At 43.5% G+C, this 18,130-nt stretch overlaps 1 protein-coding gene across 5 annotated transcripts in view; it reads right to left on the reverse strand.

Moving 5' to 3' along the window:
* The window catches only part of ACTN1 (actinin alpha 1), an 86,982-nt gene that overhangs the window by 41,726 nt on the left and 27,126 nt on the right, over nucleotides 1-18,130 (reverse strand). For all 5 annotated transcript variants that reach the window (XM_053979792.1, XM_053979790.1, XM_053979791.1 and 2 more), the window contains exon 2: nucleotides 4,232-4,346. In XM_053979792.1, coding sequence (XP_053835767.1) covers nucleotides 4,232-4,346 — 115 coding nt within the window. The remainder of the gene's footprint in view (nucleotides 1-4,231; nucleotides 4,347-18,130) is intronic.

Genomic DNA, 18,130 nt, shown 5'->3' on the forward strand with positions numbered 1-18,130 from the left:
TAGGCTGCTTGTAACTACAGTCTACTTTAATAACCCAAGCACTCAGAGTAAGCAAATTAAAGCTTGGACAGGTGGACTTTTCAAAGAAACCTCAAACAGAAATATAATTAGATGGGATTTCAGGAACCACCTGTACACAACAACATTAGAAATGAAGAGAACATCCACATCCAGATCACAAGCTCCAGAATACAAAAACAATCTAAAGAAAACCCAAGCTGATTTTCTACTTTAAAAAGGTGTAATTAAAAGGAGATCAAATGGGCAAGTCTAGGCAAGTTACTTGATGTATTCAGTTCCAAAAGTCTTCAGCTTTATCTTGAACTGAATTTTTAAGTCAATGTAAGCTGACTCAAACCCTTTATTTGAGGTCTAAGTGTGAGAAGGAAAAGTACTTGGCTTGTTTCCTAACACAGGTGTGAGGAAAAGCTAAAACAGAGAAGAGAATAGTATCTCCACAACCATGCCCTCTAAAGGAAAAATGTCTGGAACTTCCAATCCTTTAAAAGTGTTTCAGTGGTTACTATAAACTGGTGTCATTATCTCTCACACTAAAGGATAAAACCAGATTCATTTTCAAAAGAAAACAATGTCTGACAATTTAAGTTAAAAGGTGTATTTTATGGTACTGCCTCCTTCCTAGGATTAAAATGAAAACCCAACTTTTTTGTTTTAATGGAACCTCAAGTACATGGCACAGTACACTGTTTTATTTTTCCACTTGGATAATGCTAGTAATTCTAAAGAAAAGTTGAAGCATTTTTGGTGACAGTTATTTGCAACAGTTTCAAAATGACATTTTACTGTGTAATTTTACAATAGACTTAAGCAGTCTTACGCAGCCACATGTCAACAAATGGGTTGAGCCAGCTAAAGCCCAGCCATTTCCTTCAATGTGGGTTCCTTCAGTTCAATGTGACTGCAAACTAGCCTTGCAAAAAAGAAAAATAAAGACAAGCGATCAGGTTTCAGCTGGAATAGCAAGCTGATCCAATTCACCTTGTGGCCACATGTGCAATACCAGTGCAGTGAGGAGCATCTGAACTGCTCTCCCTGGGGCTGGGGAGAGCAGGATTGTTCCCCCTGACAGCCACAAGATCCTCAAGTCATTGATGGTGACTGCAAACCTCTCTCAGATTCAAATCCTTTCTCGGTGAACTTTTTTAGCTTTCAAAACCCAATGACTATTTCCTTCAGACTTTCCTTCATTTGAGACTTAGATTTCCAGAAAAAAGCATCATCAGGTTCCATGCCATACATTATTAATGATGCAGAATGTTAAAAGGAAGCCTGCTAGAAATATGTTCTACTTTGAGCTATTGGTGTTACTGGCTTCATTTCTCAGTACTTCTCCTAGCTGACAAAATGAAAATGGTCTACTACTTGCTTCCATTCTCTGATTCTCATGTGCTAGCCCAAGGTTGTGCTGTAAAAGCAAAGCAATGCAAGGATGTGTTGGCATAGAAGCTGTTCCCTGCAAATTTATTTGGGAAAAATTTCAATTAGTAACTTTGACTGTTTGAAGGGGAAAATAAGCACCTTACAACTTTACTTTAAAAGTACTAAATGTAAGTTCAGCCTTTTTCAGTCTTGTAGTATTATTTTTAAAATGCCTTTGTCAGGGGAAGGAAACATATATCATGAAAAATGAAAGTGTATCTTTTGGGGCAGTTTCTAAGGGGGGCTGCGGTTGTTACTTCCAACCACAGAGGCCAATCAGAGAGGACCTGCAATGAGGAAGTCCCAGAACAGTCCATGGAACTTCCCCCGCTGTACAGTGACAGGGGAACAAGGGGCTTTTGTGGGGCTGAAAGGGGACCTGTCAGCAGCACAGCTCACCACCAGAAGGCACCACGCCGAGTAAAACTGAAGCACCCTCCTCTTCCAGACCATCATTGCTTCCCATACCTTGGGAAACTGCACTGGATGGGAAAACTGCTTCCTACTTGCCCCAGATGCCTGGCACCAATGTGTTCCCAGGGACACATGGGAGGGTCTCCCTCCTTGAAACAGGTTTCCCACAGTCCCAGTGGCAGTCCTTCTTCCACTGCAGGGTCTCCGGAAGCTTCCCTGAGGCAAGCTCCATCCCTCCTGCCATGGCAGAGTGGCAGCAGCCACCCTGCAGCAGGGGCAGAGGGAGATAGTGCTCTTTCACTCCCACATGTCAGCCAGGTGGAGGAGGCACTCAGCTCCACATGGCTCTCAGCAAGCTGGCCCAGCACTCTCATGGCTGAAAGCTCTTAGGGCCTCATACTCTGGGTTAGAGGAGATCAGCATGACAGAGTGATCCTGCCCATGCCAAATTCCCATCAGCAGCTCTGCAGTGCCCCAAAATACATGAAGAAGAAAGTGTGAGCCAAGAGCTGAGAGGCCAGAAGCTGGAACTGGAGGCCTAAGAGCCATCCAGAGATTCACCATTTTGGCAGATGATGAGTGGGAACCGTGGCAAAAACACACAGGTGAGCCCTTGCCAAACATCAGGAGACTCCTGACCCTCATACACTGCTCCCCTTATGAGCTGCTACTTCCCCAGCTATGGACCCTAAGGGGTTGCTAGAGGAGCTGGCAGCTGGAAGGAAGCTCTGTATGAGCAGTGGGGCTCACAATGGATAAGGGAACTGCCATGATGGAAGTGAAATGAGGAAAAAATGTGCTATATTTCTCTTTTTTTGCCACTGCGCTTAGGAGAGCTGCATTCTAGCTCCTGCTGCCTCTAGGGAAAGGATGCTCAGTTTAAGTGTGTGAAGGACCATGGCCTCTGGTGGGATGCAGTCCCCAGCTGTCCCCCACTGGTCATGCAGCAGCAGGCTGCAGGCACAGAGCTGCTCTGCACTGGGACAGGGATGTGCCATGCCCACGCCACCGCAATTGGAAGCCGCTGGCTTCTTCTCAAACAGAGGTGGATCTGACAGGCCTTGCCAGTGGGCTACCAAAGGGACAACAGCAGAGGAAGAGTGGGAGATGATGCAAGGAAATTAAGCAGCATGAGATACAAGGTCCTCTGCTTTAGCACCAAGCCTCATCTGCCCTCTCCTACACATCCTTCTCTCCCCTGTCTTCCAATTCAGCTATTAGAAGCTAAGCTTCTAATCAAGGCCCAGCATCCAGGCTGCAGACCTGCCTCTCTGAGGGAACACAAATACAGAAAATACACTAACAGGACCCTGCCACCTCATTTCTTACAGGCACCCCAGAAACAATGTGCATGCTGCAAAGGTCTGACAGTGTTTCCAACTCAAATCCCCCCAAACCACCAGCATGGGCAAACTCCCTGAGATTTCACTCTATATTCGTAACTTCTTGAAAAACACTGACCATAAACTGACAGAATCTTTGCATAAAATGGAAAAAGGGGAGGTAATGAAAGAAAAGGGACATAGGAAAGGCAGTCTGAGTGCTACTATCATGGCCGTTTAATTGGAAAATATACCAAGGTCAGGAATTCAAGCCACTGAATTGCTGCAACTGGCTCAAAAAGCCATCAAAACAAAGTCTGTGAGCTGGGGTGAACAACCCCAGTTTGATAAATACAGTCCTGCCCTCCTTCAAGCCCTCCTACAACACTTTACTAAGGTATTTATTTCATGAGCACATTAAAAGGGATTAATTCTTATATGAAATAATCCCTGGGAGATAACTGTCTAGTAATGGGCCATTTGTGACACAGAGTAATACCAAATCTGACCTAACTTGTTCATGACACTGCTTCTATTTCAGAGGATTTTGCTTTTCTTCGGGATTTTTTTTTTCCTCCCATGAAGGTTTGAGCATTGAGCTCAGATTGAAACTAGAATGGAAAAAAAAACTTGAGTCATGGCTGAAATTGAATGACACATAAGATTTACTCCCTTCTTCCAGTAACTTCTATCATACTCCCACTGCCATGTGGCTCTGGTATGATTTCCCAGTGCAGCTTCCACACTTCCCAGAGCTGCTTCATCAGCCCTGCCAAGCAGTAAGAGCCACTGCCTGGATCTTTACAGGAGGCTGTGCATTCCTGACAGGCAGAGAAAAGCCAAGAAGCCAGAGCAGGAATGCAATAGGCAGCCTGCACAGGCCATGAGCTTTGGAGTACCTTCCAAAATGGCCAGTGCTGGAGACATATATTCGTTAGGGAGAAATTTGTTCCGAATCAGGAAGCAGCTGTTCTTCCATTCCAGCAAAAACTGCAGCATTACAACCCTTGCAATCAGTACCCTGCATGGGCAGCACCACACAGAACCTCTCTCACCTGAAATGACTTCCAGAAGTAACATGAGTTTAAGACCATCCCTGAAATCTTCCTCTATGTTCTCAATCTGTGTCCCAGCCTTGCGGAGGTGAGAATTACACCATGCTGTAAATGTCTAAAACACAGAAAAAGGAAGGGGGAAAAAAAAAGCAGTCAGTAATCTTCCCACAAACCAAACAACAGTTCCCAACCAAATCAGTGCTGTTAAGTACCATAACAAATGCTCATTAAGTTATTATCTCTCCATCCAATGTCCTTGTGGAGCACAAGCATTTGCACCTCTAAACACCCAAAGAAGTTGCAGGATGTTTCTGCAGCAGAGGGAATCTGAGACAGTCATTTTACAGCTCTAGCACATCTGATGTTCTGGAGAGGCTTCTCATTTTCTGTTTGGCTTAGAATACCTTGAAAACGATTTTTAAGCATGCTAAGTGCTCAGATTGCTAAAGACTTCCAGTGGTATTAGATAACACATATTAATACGAAGGAGAACAGAGAACAACATTCCAGATGATCTTGTCTCTAGAGAGGTGCTTGAGAAAAAAAAAGAACCATTCTTCAACTGCCTCTGGTCTACTCCATCCCCAGCAACCCTGAGACACTGAAGGACAGCATGCTGAGCTCCTCAGCCACATAAATCACATCCCAGTAGCATATGTCCTGCTGCCTCCATTCTCACTGACTACCTGCTAAGCAGACCTCCCTTTCTTGTGATCATCCCAGCTTTCCTCCCCCATCACATGGAGGGATAAATACTTTCTGAACAAGGATAATATCACCCATCTCAGCAGAAGTGCAGGTCCTAGCGAGGATACAGGCATCCATTACTTAGTGACACTACAGTCTAGCACAGCCCCAAACTGCCACTACCTGAGAGGCTCTGGCAGAAGCATCATTGCAGCCATCTCAAAAATAAAATCACAGCACTCTGTAATTAGTGTTACCATGCACCACCACTGGAATAATAATATGAGTCTGAAGTGCAGGACAGACTGAGGTCCAAACTACAATACAGCCAGTACTATACAGGCTAAACAAAACTCTTTTTTGAAAGCACCTTCTGACCTTAACTAGTCAAGACAAAAGTATCTGTCATGTGAGAGAAATTAATTTCACCACAACAGATGACAACACATTTTTTGTGGTTGCAATCTGTAAGCCCATGCTCTGAACAATGGGCCTGTGGGGCACTGACGGGAGAGAGACCATCTCTTCCAAGAGATGTGACAGGAGTTACCTCAAAAGAGTACCATGTGAACTAGTCTGAAAGAGAAAGGTTTGCTGGTCAAAGCACAAGAAGCAAATATAAAACATGTCAGACACCTCTGTGTGGCATAGACTTAGGTGAATCAAAGAGCTGATTCTCATCTGCAGAAGCTGTTTGACACAAAACTACTGTTTGAAGAGTAAATGGTAGCAACCAGGAGGACAAGTTTGTTCAAGTGCTAATGAATGTGTTTCCCAGTGTTTGAATAGCAGACCAAGTAAACTCTTTTCTTTGTACAACCTGATAACCCCTCTATCACCCTCTAAATAGAAGGCTGAGGTTACTCAAAAATGAATGTATCCAAAAGCTCAGTACTACCACAAGGAAAGTCTTCCCTCCCTCTCCCAGATGTGGGAGCCAATTCAACTCACTGACCCAGCAAAGAAAATTGTTTACTTTCTTAAAACTGGTCCTCTGCTCAGTAGTGCATGGAAGCAGTTCAGCAGAATTTTAACAAGCCTTTACAAAAGAAAATTGGGCACAGAAGGGCCAAGCAGAAGGGTGGAGTGGACCACAGCAGCCATCCATTTTAAGCTGCTGGGGAACCACAGAAGGACTCATTTAATACTGAATCAGAGCACACTAAAAATTTAGAAATGCTTTACTACTTATACCATGCATGGAATTTCAAAAGAAAGATTACCCCAAATGGCAACATGATTGTTCTTCATTGTCTCAAAGCTGGGCTTTCGCTACTAACCTGCTCTCATTTGAGTTCACCAGACCACAAAGAGTGTGGCAGAACATTTCCTTGAAAAAAACATTGCTCAACAGCTGCCAAGCCTACCACTGCTGTGCTCTGGCCTTGTTCTCCACTGGGACAATGGAATGGAGCAGGGTAACAGCACAGCTGTAAATACTTTTATGGCAATGGCCCTTTGGACAGATGCACATATTGTGAAAGTCTGGGATCTCTTTTTTCAAAATGGCCTGGTTTCCTTCCAGATTTGGAAGCTTGGAAAAAATAAGAGTAAGTAATTAAGCACCTTTTATTGCTTTTTATTATTAATCTCCTGAGGAAAAAAAAAAAAGAGGTGGTGGGTTGTTTTTTTTTTTTTTTAATAAGAATAGTTTTATTTGGAAAGGGCCCTGTATCCTGCAGTACATACTTTTGGTGCTATTTTCTTCATTCTACTGCTTGAACTGTATTACAAGAAGAGAGGTTAATGTATTTGGCTCCCTTTTCAAGCCAGGCTACTTCACTCTTCCAGAAAGGGCAAATGAGAGAAGATATGCTTTCAAATGCTACATCATCATCACATGTCAAAGTATGAGAGCAAGTTTTGTCAGAAAGGTTGTGGATGCCCATGAACCTCCTTCTCATATCTGGAAAGCAGACAAAGAAAAATACCTTGAGCTAGTGTCTGGCCCTGGGTGACATTACAAAATTCATGTCAATTTGAAGAGGAACCCCGAGATAATTCACAGGCCACAAGGCTGCAATTTATTTCTTGTCTGACTTCTCTGAAGTCATTTCAGTTTTGTTCTCCATCAGCCCAAAGCAGATCAGACATCTCTGCTTCAAATCACTGGTAAGTCCAATACAGCTATACAGGGCATCCCTCTGCACAGTTTGAGGGTGGAAGAGAGTCACCAGTTCTACACTTCCAAGAAACACAGATGAAGTTAAATGCAAATTACAAATTTTCTAAACTTTGCTTTATTAAAAAGCCTGGCAGGATAACTAGATCAGTGAGAGTATTTTTATTGCTGCAAGGGTCACCTAGGGCTTGGTAGGAAACAAAGTCCCAGAACCAGCACCAACTTCTCAAGTGGAACCATCTCCATCTCATCATGGCCTCAGGCTGAAGTGACACAATTCCACAAACACTGCCATTAGCCATGAGTTGCAGAATGGACACTTCAGCTTCTCAAGAACATGGACCATGAAGAGTGAATAGATGGAGCACACAGTTTCTATGAGACAATTCCCAGATGCACAGACATTTTCTCAAGGCATCTTCAGGTCCCACAGGAATTCCAACAAGCACAACACTATAAGCAGCACAACAGCATATGTGAACAGCAACAACCAGTATCCCAGTGTGGATGCATTAGGCCACTGTATAAGAAAGCAGGATTATGAATGTGTTTAATAACTGCAGTGGGACTCACAAACTGTATTCACCACAGATCAACCCAAAGCAATACCTATCATCAGAAAATAGCTTTATGTTGCATTTACTGTACGTCCTGCAGAGGGGTAAAATACCTTCATACTTCAAAGCAGTAAACTGGAAAGAGATCTGACAGATAGGAGAAGCCTAGAGAAATGCATCAGAAAAGCAGAGGGAAGCAAGAGAAGGGAGAGCTGAAATTTTCACTGTCCACTGAGTCTTGCAATCCTGGCAGTCTTGTTTAGAGCCATTTTTAGTGACTTGGCTTCATGCATCTGCACAGGATCCTTTTTGTTATTCTAGGAAACCTACTGAAACCTCCCACTCACCCCAGCCACCTTCTGGGCAGCACAGCAGCTCCTCCCCACGCCTTGAGTCACAGCTACCAGTGGCAATAGGCTCGGTGGCAGCTAAGCCCTGCTGTGCCGCCTGGCACCAGCAAACAGGTTTCAAAATTGGAAAGGGCTGTCAAAAGCAGCCAGCCGCCTTTCTGGTGCAGGCCTGGTCCTGGGAGCTGCCAGGTAAGGAAAAAAAAAAACAAAAAACCACCACACCTGCATTTGTTGTGGTGAGGTGACTTGCACCCAGTTCAGAGGGCAGAAATACGCTGTCAGGCAGGAACAGCAGAGGTTCTTCCTTGCTGTTTGCAGACACAGAAGTCTGCAGATCATTCTCCTGCTTACTTCTAATTCCCTCTCCCAAAGACAAGAAAACAAACAGTCTGTTAACCTTGAGGCTTATGGAAGTTTCAGAACTGGAAAACTACTTAGTGTTAAATAATAGCACAGAAACCTCACACCATAAATTTTCTGTGGCAACTGCACAAGAGGTGCAAACAGAGCTGCATTTCTTGGCCCTTGGATCTTTCCATATATTGTACCTTCAATTTTATTTTTGGACACAACAGATTGCCAGGATACCCCTGTAGGTCTGCCTCTTGTTCACTGTTCACTATGGAAGATGTCTGATGAAGGAGCACGAGTGTTTGCATGTATATAGATGCATTTCTCATCACTGCTCTCTGTACTCCCTGCTCCTATCTAGCTACAATTTGGTTTTTGTTTTTTTTTGGTTTTTTTTGTTTGTTTTTTTTTTTTTGTGTTGTTTTTTTTCTTTTTACATCCCAGCCTAATCAGCAAGATCCCTGACATCAAGATCAACTCTTGCTATTTGTCTGCTAGGTCCTGCACAAACAATAGCACATTGGTATTCTACCACAATATAACCTGTCAGATAATAAAAAGAAAAACAAATGTTATTAAAAGCAAGCAAATATGATTAACTGTTCTGCTGCCTCAGCATATTTACTGTTGGGGTATCCTCTGCAAGGCTACCTGCACACCTATTTTAACAGTTATGCAAACCCTTTTTCTTGACACAACATGAAAAGTCCTTGCTTTTTCACTGTATTAACCCTTTCCCTGTCATGAGCTAGTTAAAACAACAGCCAGATGATAGTTAGTCCTGCAACCAAAACTCTAATGAGATGTCGTCTTCAGCTAGGTCTTTCCAGGTGTCTCTCAGCCCTGTCAACTGCTAACCTACCCATACCACTTGTGCATACACACATGCACTCTCTGGTATTCTTTGCACTTCCCCAACATTTGCTTTTGACTCTGAAAGCCAATAACCTTTCCCCTCCACACTTATTTCCAATCTGAGTACCTTTCTGGTACCAAAGTGGCTCAGGCAGAAATCCTGAAACCTAGGGAAGCAGGACGGTAAGTGAACATTTTAAAGTTTAAAGAATGTTTCTGCCTCAAAAGCAGCAGCACCAATACTACTTGGAGCAAATCTAGAGAGCTCTTTGCTGAAAGAAGGCAGTCATAAGGCACTTCAGCTGCTGAGCAATTTTAGCAGTGTAAATGTTGAAGCTAGCACAGCCACATAAATGACAGATGCTAAAAAAATAAATAAATGGTCAGCTTCATCTCTTTGTGGCTGTGACAGTGACATTCCAGCTTTATCTGACCCTTCCAGATGCTCTTCTCCCCTTGCTAAATCACTCTTCCACACAGCCCTGCTTTCCATGTAAATGTAAACTTTCTGACACAGCCAAGAGACTGCCATATTTGTGTAACAGCCCTGAAGAAGCTGTAACTGAGCCAGAGCAGTGCTCGTTGCCTCTTTTCTGACAGGAGAAAGGTCTGGCTTAAGCAGAAGAATTCACTGGAGCACTGCCTCTCCAGACCACCACCACTGTGCTCAAAGAGCAGCAGTGTTCACAGCCACCAAGGCACCCTCATTCCTTGTGTTTATGCTGGGGATGAATTTTAATCTAATACTTCAACACAGCTCTGCTGTTGAGATTTGTCCACAAAGGTCTGGCTCCTGTTAAGAGGAGGATGGAGCTGCTAGCACACAAATCTCAGTCTAGTAGCACAGTTTGATGCTGTCTACACATGTGCTCTGCCAAGCGAGGTCTTGAGTGGGCTGAAAGCTATGGGTGCTAGCCCAGGCTTTCTTCTAGTGTTGTAGGAGAAATGACAGCAGGACTCCCTTTCTAGTCACCAGAAAAGAAAGCAGGATGTTCAAACAATACTTCATACATGGCTGAAAAACAAAATCAATTTACCCAGCTGCAAGTGCTGCTCTTCTGCTAGTCATGTAGTTAGCAGTGCACCCGGGCTTCTGACTGCACAGCTGGGCTGCATTCCCTGCCTGGCCTGAATGCAAACCCTCCGTGGCTCCTGCTTACTGCAACATCATACATTCCTCACAGGACTGCCAGGACAAAGCAGCCAATTCTTGCAACAACTTTTACACCCAAGTCCATGCTGAAAGGAATTTTATTTAAATTATCTGAAATAAGGACTGATGCAACCATCTAATAACATTTAATAGTTTATTATAGCAGGCAGAAAACTGCACACAGAGCTTTTTTTTAAGCAATAGGATTACTAATAAAGCAGTCCAGCTGGCCCATAATGGGATCCCTTCCACCTTGGTAGCCTGGAAGCTGAACATACAGTGTCAATTAAGGAGGATGCTAGCCCATGGCCACCACAACTATCTCTCTCTTGCTACTTGAACAGAGAGACTAGGCCATCATCAACTTAATAACTGGAAGGATTTGGCTGGAGAGGCCATGAAAAATAAAGCTCCACAATCCAGTTCCAGTTTCCCCTCATTCAGCAGTAACTCATTTACTAGCATTACCTCTCAGGGTCTCATGTGATTTTCCTTTTCCTAATGCTACTGCTCTGAATCCTCCTTTCACATCTTAAAGCACTTGGAAGAAATGCTGGGGTCTCGTGGGTGGCTGCTTAACACCCTCCCCACACTCAACACAGACTCAATTGACAGGCTTGGTTGCAGCTTCTTTTTCTGCCCAAGTTTGTGATATAAGCTGACAAAGAGGTGCTCATTTAATTGGGTAGTGATTACAAAGTAATCCTAGATCCTGTCAAACCCCAGCACAAGAAAGGCTATGGCTGGACATAACAGACCACACCAACAACCCTAGTGAAGAAAGCTGGGTATTAAAAAGGCTGTTCATGAGATACAACTGGCCCATTGAATATTTTTTTTGCCCATGTGCTGCAAGTGACAGAAGCTTTATACACATACATATTATTGGTTTTTAATAGTGATACAGGAAGTGCAGACCTACTACAGCCCTACTTCTGTATACTACACCTCCTTGGTGTGCTTGGATGTCTGCCAGAATGCCCAAAAATACTCAAAAATGGTTGTCCTCTCCCCTCAGGGGAGCTCTAGGAATTGCAGATCCTCTACACAAACCTCATCACAAGTATAGGGAGCCACTCAAAGTGCCTTTCATTTAACCTGAATTAAGAGAAAAGTAACCATTTGCCATACTCTCCAATCTCATCTTCTAACCTGAAATCCCTTCACTACATGTTGCTTTGCATTTGAAGCCACATGACAATTTTGAAAAGAAGAAAGGCATTTGATAAGCCCTTTTGGTATTTAAGTTCCAAGCCTAGTCTCCAGGACACAGGAGAGCTACAGGGGTAGCTCAAAGAACTTGGTTTGTATTGACAAGTTACGTTATCAGCAGCTGACCTCTAAAGAATGACAGGTATGATGCTCAATGAGATGAAGGCTGCACAGTGAAGAGCTTTGCCTTTTCACCTTCAGTAACTCTTTATGCAGCCACCAGATGGTTCTTTGAGCAGATGCTGGTACTGCATAGTACAGTATAATGGTACATCCCATTTTCAGGGCATAGCACTTGAGAAAGTAGTGTGGGCTATATTTTGTCTTTCAGCTTGGAACTCAGCAGCTGCAATTAAGCCAGAACAGTGCATTAGCACTGATGCTAGTAGTACTGAACTCCTTTTGTGGAGGTTGTGAAATTGTGCTGCAAGTGTTTGTAATGATTCCTTCTGAATACCCATATAATTCCTTCAGCCCCTCTAAAAGGCCAGCTCTATTGGAAAGCAAACTCTAAGTCTACTTGCATTTACCAAGCCTGGGGCACAGCCCCTGCAATTTGGAAACACAGAACTCAGTCACTTTTTAGCCACTTTCCAAAACCCATCTCTGCAGCTCAGGATGAGAACAGTACAGCAGTAAGAGCTCTATCCCTAAGTGTAACAGCATCAGCCAGCTTGGATCTCACTGGTAGTGTGAAGCTCTCCACTGAAGTCTTTCTTTGTCCAGAGGAGCTAGGAGCTGCTGCATAGAGAAAATAAACTCTTCTGACAGCTAATTCATCCTTTTGGACACTGGCAATGAATCAGCAGCACATCACTTGCCAGAAGTGCAAAGTAAATTCAGTGCAGGAGTTTTCATTTTTGCTCAGTGGAATACAGTTCTCAGTGTCTTGCACAGTTTTTAATTCTCATATCCTGGAAGACAGGACAAAAAAAAAGAAAAACCCAAAGTCTGTTCCACAGTGGTTTCCCAGTGCATGGTGTTAACTGCTTTGGAGCCAGAACACGCCCTTTTATTAGCTAAGAACAGGCTGAAGTGGCAAGGGCAGAAATCTCAATCCAGCACACTTCCTGTCCAACACAGGATAAATATTTGTTCTCCTCTACATTTGTGCCTCTGGAGCCTTAAACTCCACTTCTGCTACAGAGCTGCACCATTTCACAAAGAATCTGCTTCTGGTATTTGAAAGCTACTGACCATTAAATCAGTGAGTTGGCTGGTATTTCAGATCAGTAAAGTATAACCTCTCTTTATTCCTGAGTTACCAGAGAGCATATAATACTATGCTAATACATAGCATAGTATTACTAATAGCTAGGAAAACACAAGAACCCTTTGAACATGCAAAAACCATGAAAAAAAACCCCCAAACTATACAAGGATATCAACTAGCTAGAAGAAAGATCTTTTAGAGTTTATCATGAAGTTCAGACTAGCAAGACTCTTCATTATACTCCTCTCTCCTATGAAATCAGTTCATAAATGTCAACTTGCTTCCTAGCTCTCTCATAACAAAAATTAAACAGAGCTTGTCTCTGCATTTTATATGCTGAATTTCCTACATGCTTTATAGCATTTCAGGGTATACTGGAAGAAACCACTTTACCACATTAGGATGCAACTATTTATAGACTGGAAAGCAGCAACAAATCACTGAAAGCCAGACTGTTCGATTCCTGGAAGCTGAACTCCAACTGCTCAGCACAGGATACGGCCAAGACACCAGGATGAAAACCTGCACAAGCAGCCTTATATTCCTGGTGACAGGCTTCCACTTTATATCTCACCATCCAGGTTTATTCAGACCCAGTACTGATTTCATCGTGGAGGTAAGGTGTCACACACCTAGTCCCAGAACAGGCCGGGGGGAAGACAGAGAACACCTGGCACCGTAACACAAAGCAGGACATGCAGCTGTGCCTCAGCTCTGGCCTGAGAGCATGGGCCAAAGGTACAAGACTTCTTTCACCTTGAAGCAGGTCAGGGAAGCACCTTCCTTCTGGTGGATTCACGGGCAGACACAAACACAACTGCTCCAATGAAGACTTGTCTTGCTTCTGCCATGAAGGAATATGTGTGGGGCCTGACAGTTTGTATTAAGTCCACAGAGCCAGCTGTGCAGGAGCTGATCTGGCTGAAAGCCCTTCTGCAGTGTAGGGTCAGAGACATCTGGGACTGCCCAGAGCTTCCTGGGAGGATTCACAGGTGGTGTTTTTTCTGTGGCTCCTCTTTGGCTGTTTACTTTGCTGATGATGGGAAAGGGAGGAAGAGGAAGTTACAGCTTCATTTATCCAAGTTTTTAAAATACAGAGCTATGTAAACAGGTTGATTAATTGAAACAACGAATGTATTGCCCACTGCTCTGTATGGATGCTGCAAAACTAGCACAAAGTATTGGCAAAAGTTTAGGGCCTCTGCAGCTCTAGAACATAAAAATCTTGAAATAATCTGGTTTTCTAAGGGATGGCGGCAAATGTTTTGGATAAAAGAAACAATAGCTGCATTTCAAGCAAGAAAGGGTCTCCAAAACAGTGTCTGGCATGAAGCCTTAGAGCTCCCTGTCAAAGAGCAAGGAATCAGAAAGGATAGGCTACATGGCATAGATGTATTATATGTATGCTTATCCCAATACTATGTATTTGGGCTTCACTCCCATCACCAGTAACACCAACTCTTGGATAAAACATATAGAAAGAAGCAAGATTTTTGAATACATTTATCCCCTTGGCTGTCATCACTGTCCCTGACACAATGTGCTGTCAACATTCAGAGCTCTCAGAGTCATTTGCAACTGTGAAACGCGTAATTCCCTGCTCTAGAGAGGTCATTCCCAGCTCCAGAAGAGTCACCTTCTGAACAAGGTCTGTAATTGTTAAGGTAATTCATCTGAAATAAGATTTTCCAAAATTAAGAAAATTGCTCCTGGGTCAAGATGACTCTGATTCACACGTGCTACCAAAGAAGTAAGGGCCCTGAAGATGCATATGGATCTTACTGTGCTAGGAACTACCATACACAGGGTGAAAAGCTGCTCTGTGCTCCAGAGCACTTCAATGTGAGACTTGAGATGAGGGTGGAAGTCAGTAGGCAGTGTTAGTCAGGGTGCTTGGCAGTGGTCTCAGCACACCCACAGCCTACCAACCTCGTGTCATTTTCTATATCAAGATCATAGTAAACTAGAGACTTGAGCCACAAAGACTGATCCTATCTGAAAAAGGAACAAACAGTTCATAACCCCTACAAGTGACATAAACATGTCTAAATTGCAGCCTCCTATGCAAGACCACAGGCCTGAATCCTCCCCACTTCCCAACGTTTGGAGCCATCAGGTTGCTCTCTCAATAGCTACATCCCTGCCATAGTGCATTCTGCTCTGTTTGGTCCCTGCTGCTAGTGCTGCCAGCCTAACCTCAGGGAAACAATGTAACTGTGCCAGTCTATAGCAGATCACACCTAGGCAAGCAAGGCAGCACAAACGAGCAAGAAAGCAACTGAAAATGCAATGAGCACTCAGCTGGCTTCAGGGGCTGGTACAAGTGCAGGCTTACATCTCACAGCAGAGGTAAGAATGGGAGAGGTTGAAACAGGGCCTTAAAACAGAGCCAGGTATCTCATATTTAATAAGGTGAAGAAAGGGATGGTACTGAAGAAACATGAACTGAAGGACATGTTTAAAAGTGATGGATGACAAAATTACTGCTGCAGCTGTTTGGGTGAGTGCGATGGACTGCTTCGTGGAGGTCAGAAAAAAAATAATTGCCATTACTCTCAAACATAAGATAATTGAGAATCTGTGTGAGAGCTGCATGCAGATTCATCAGCCATTCTGGAATAAATAAAATGTCAGGTCAGAGCAGGGAATGTCACACCTATTGTTGGATAAAAGGATTTAACTGATCTGGGGGAAGGCAAATTACTGAATGTTTACATGAAGGCACTGTAAAAAAGTCTCACTGCTAACCCATGTGAGCAGTAAATGTCTTCTGAAGTGCAAAATACAGAACTGAGCTTTGGGAACCCTGAAAAGGGACCACCTGAGCACCCTTTCTTCCTCCCACCTCCACACAGAACAACAGAGACTGAGAAGGTGGAACTGCTCCCTCCATCTACCCCTTTCATTCACACAAACAGAGTAGCAGGAGTTGTCACCTTTTACTGCTGTTACCTCTGTAAAGCCAGCACAGACAATTGGGATGGGCCTGAGATCTACACTTTCTCACAAATGAAGAGAAGGTAAGTCTTTTGTATGGCACAAGCTTTCCAGTGCTTCCATTCCCTGGCTAACTGAACCTGCAGGCCCTTCAACAGTGCACAGACAAGCAGTGTCAGGATGATCAGATCCTCAGTGAATTACTGGGAGTTGACCACAGGAATTTCGCCTCCCAGGCTTTAACTCTTAGGTAGCATCACATATTTGCACAGTTGTAGGTTCCATAGTTTTTTCACTTCTAGTTTAAATGAAACCACTAGTAACAACAAAAAATTGTATAGATCAGTGTCTCTGTGTCCTGTGGTTGTGGGGACGAGTATTTATTAAGGTAATGGCCATATTTTAAATTGAATTGCATTGGCATTTACTTTTAATTGGATACCAAAAGTAGGAAAGCTACTATGGGTGGTGAGATTATGAAGATGGTATTTTCTGGAATCTTAAGACATGTTTGTGCTTAGGCATGAATGTGTCATCTAAGAGTAGAATACAATAGGATAAACCCTCTACAATAGCACTGAATAGCAAGTTATTTCTCAGTGAACATCACAGCCAGAGGAGGGTCTAATTAGCAAGCATCTTCATGGGCCTCAAGGCACCTGCATGCCACTGCAAGCTTCTAGCACTGACTTACCACCACATGCACTGTAAGTGATGGGATTGCCTATCTTCATGCAGTAAACATAGTCCTGACTGGTAGTGAGGTGTGCTTTGAGCGATCTGTGCCAAGTCAGTGGGTACACCTAGACAGCACAGTAAAAAGCAGTGTAAAGCATCTAAACCAAGGCACCAGAAGAGTGGTGGGAGTACAGCACAGCTTAGCAATGGCTGTCTAACATAGGAGCTGTAACAGGCATCTAGGGCACAGTCCCTAGCAGGGATTAGGACCCAACAAACGTGGGCACTGAGACTGAGCAGTACAATGAAGCGAAGAAGGGGAGTTCACATCTTCCCAGCATGTTGCGTTCAGACCAGGATGGAGATCTTAGAACAAAGTAAGGAAAAAAGGACAGCTGAAGATTAAAAATTATTATAGGGCATAATTACAGCAGGAGTTTTGTTCCAGACTACAGTGGTTGAATGTTTCAGACATCCCAAGAGACCAGCAATTGCATTAAGAGAGATGGAGGCAATGCTGGCTCACCCAACATAACATCTGGCTGAGGACAGCACAGCACTCTCCCGTGCTGTCTTTGCTCCAAACTCATGATCCTTGGCCATGCCCACAGCCACCAAAAATTCAGCCTGGGAGTCTAGGGACAATATACTTTAAGGGGATGCAATCTTTAAAGTGTGTCTTGATCTCACAAGCAAAACCTTGTATTTTTATCTATTTTTATCTATTTTTATCTTAATTATATTGTCTTGAGACTGTTTATGTAGTTTATCAAAGCAAGAAACACTATCTATATGAAGTCAGATGTGGGACTGATACCAAGGATTAAAAGCAAAAGAGAAACATTCCAGTTTGTTGGGTATTTTTGTTTTCTTCTTTCTTCGATCTTTTATTCAGTCGGAACCATTAGCAAAGGCAGTTCCAGTTCCTAGTAGCACAGTAGCTCTGAGCTAGTATCTGTTAGTATTGTTTGCTATTTTAAAAGGTTGTGCTACAGGTTTATAGTCTAATTTTCCATAACTTCTATGAAAAGTTAAAAAGGAAGCAAGACTTAAAGACACATGCACCAGGGATCTGCAATACTTTGGAAGGGTGTTGAGCTTGTTAGAATAGCTGCCCTAGGTAAAGCCTGGGAAAGGCAGCAAACTTTCTGGACTTAATCCAAAGGCTACCAAGGAGAATGTTTCCACTGACTGCTGGGAGTTGGGTTCAGGCCCTGCACTGTGGGGGAGAGTGGCACAATGACAGAAGTCTGATGACTCTAACCACGTCCAAAGGAGCCCTAAGGAGCTGCTGCGTTATTTAAAAGCAGTCACACAGAACACTTTACCAGATATTACTGGGGGAAAATTGATCTCTTTTTAAACGTAGCAGCAAGATTTTCACCATCCTGATGACAGGAAAGCCTACGGGAACATAGCAGGAAACACACTGCAGGAGGAACTGGGAGGAAAACACTGCTAACCAGCCAGTTCAGCCCATCAGGAAATGTTTACTCTTTTTTATTTTTCCATGTCAAAATGCTGGAGGCTTCAAACTATGCTGTCTGAGAGACAGAGAACAAAGGGACATAGGGGACACAAGTCCCAGCATCGATGTCCTGGCCAAGCAGACATTGCTATTGACTAGTGAGGACTTGGGACCAGCCCAGGACTGCCTTCTCTTAAAGTCATGCTCTGCTCCACAGTCACCCTCTGAAAACATGTGACAAGCCCAAATGGAACCTATTTTACTAACACCACTCTGCTGTGTCTGGCTTAGGAAACTGGCACACAGGGCAGGTCAG

The sequence above is a fragment of the Vidua macroura genome, chromosome 6, assembly GCF_024509145.1.
Source record: "Vidua macroura isolate BioBank_ID:100142 chromosome 6, ASM2450914v1, whole genome shotgun sequence".
Taxonomy (NCBI): Eukaryota; Metazoa; Chordata; class Aves; order Passeriformes; family Viduidae; genus Vidua; species Vidua macroura.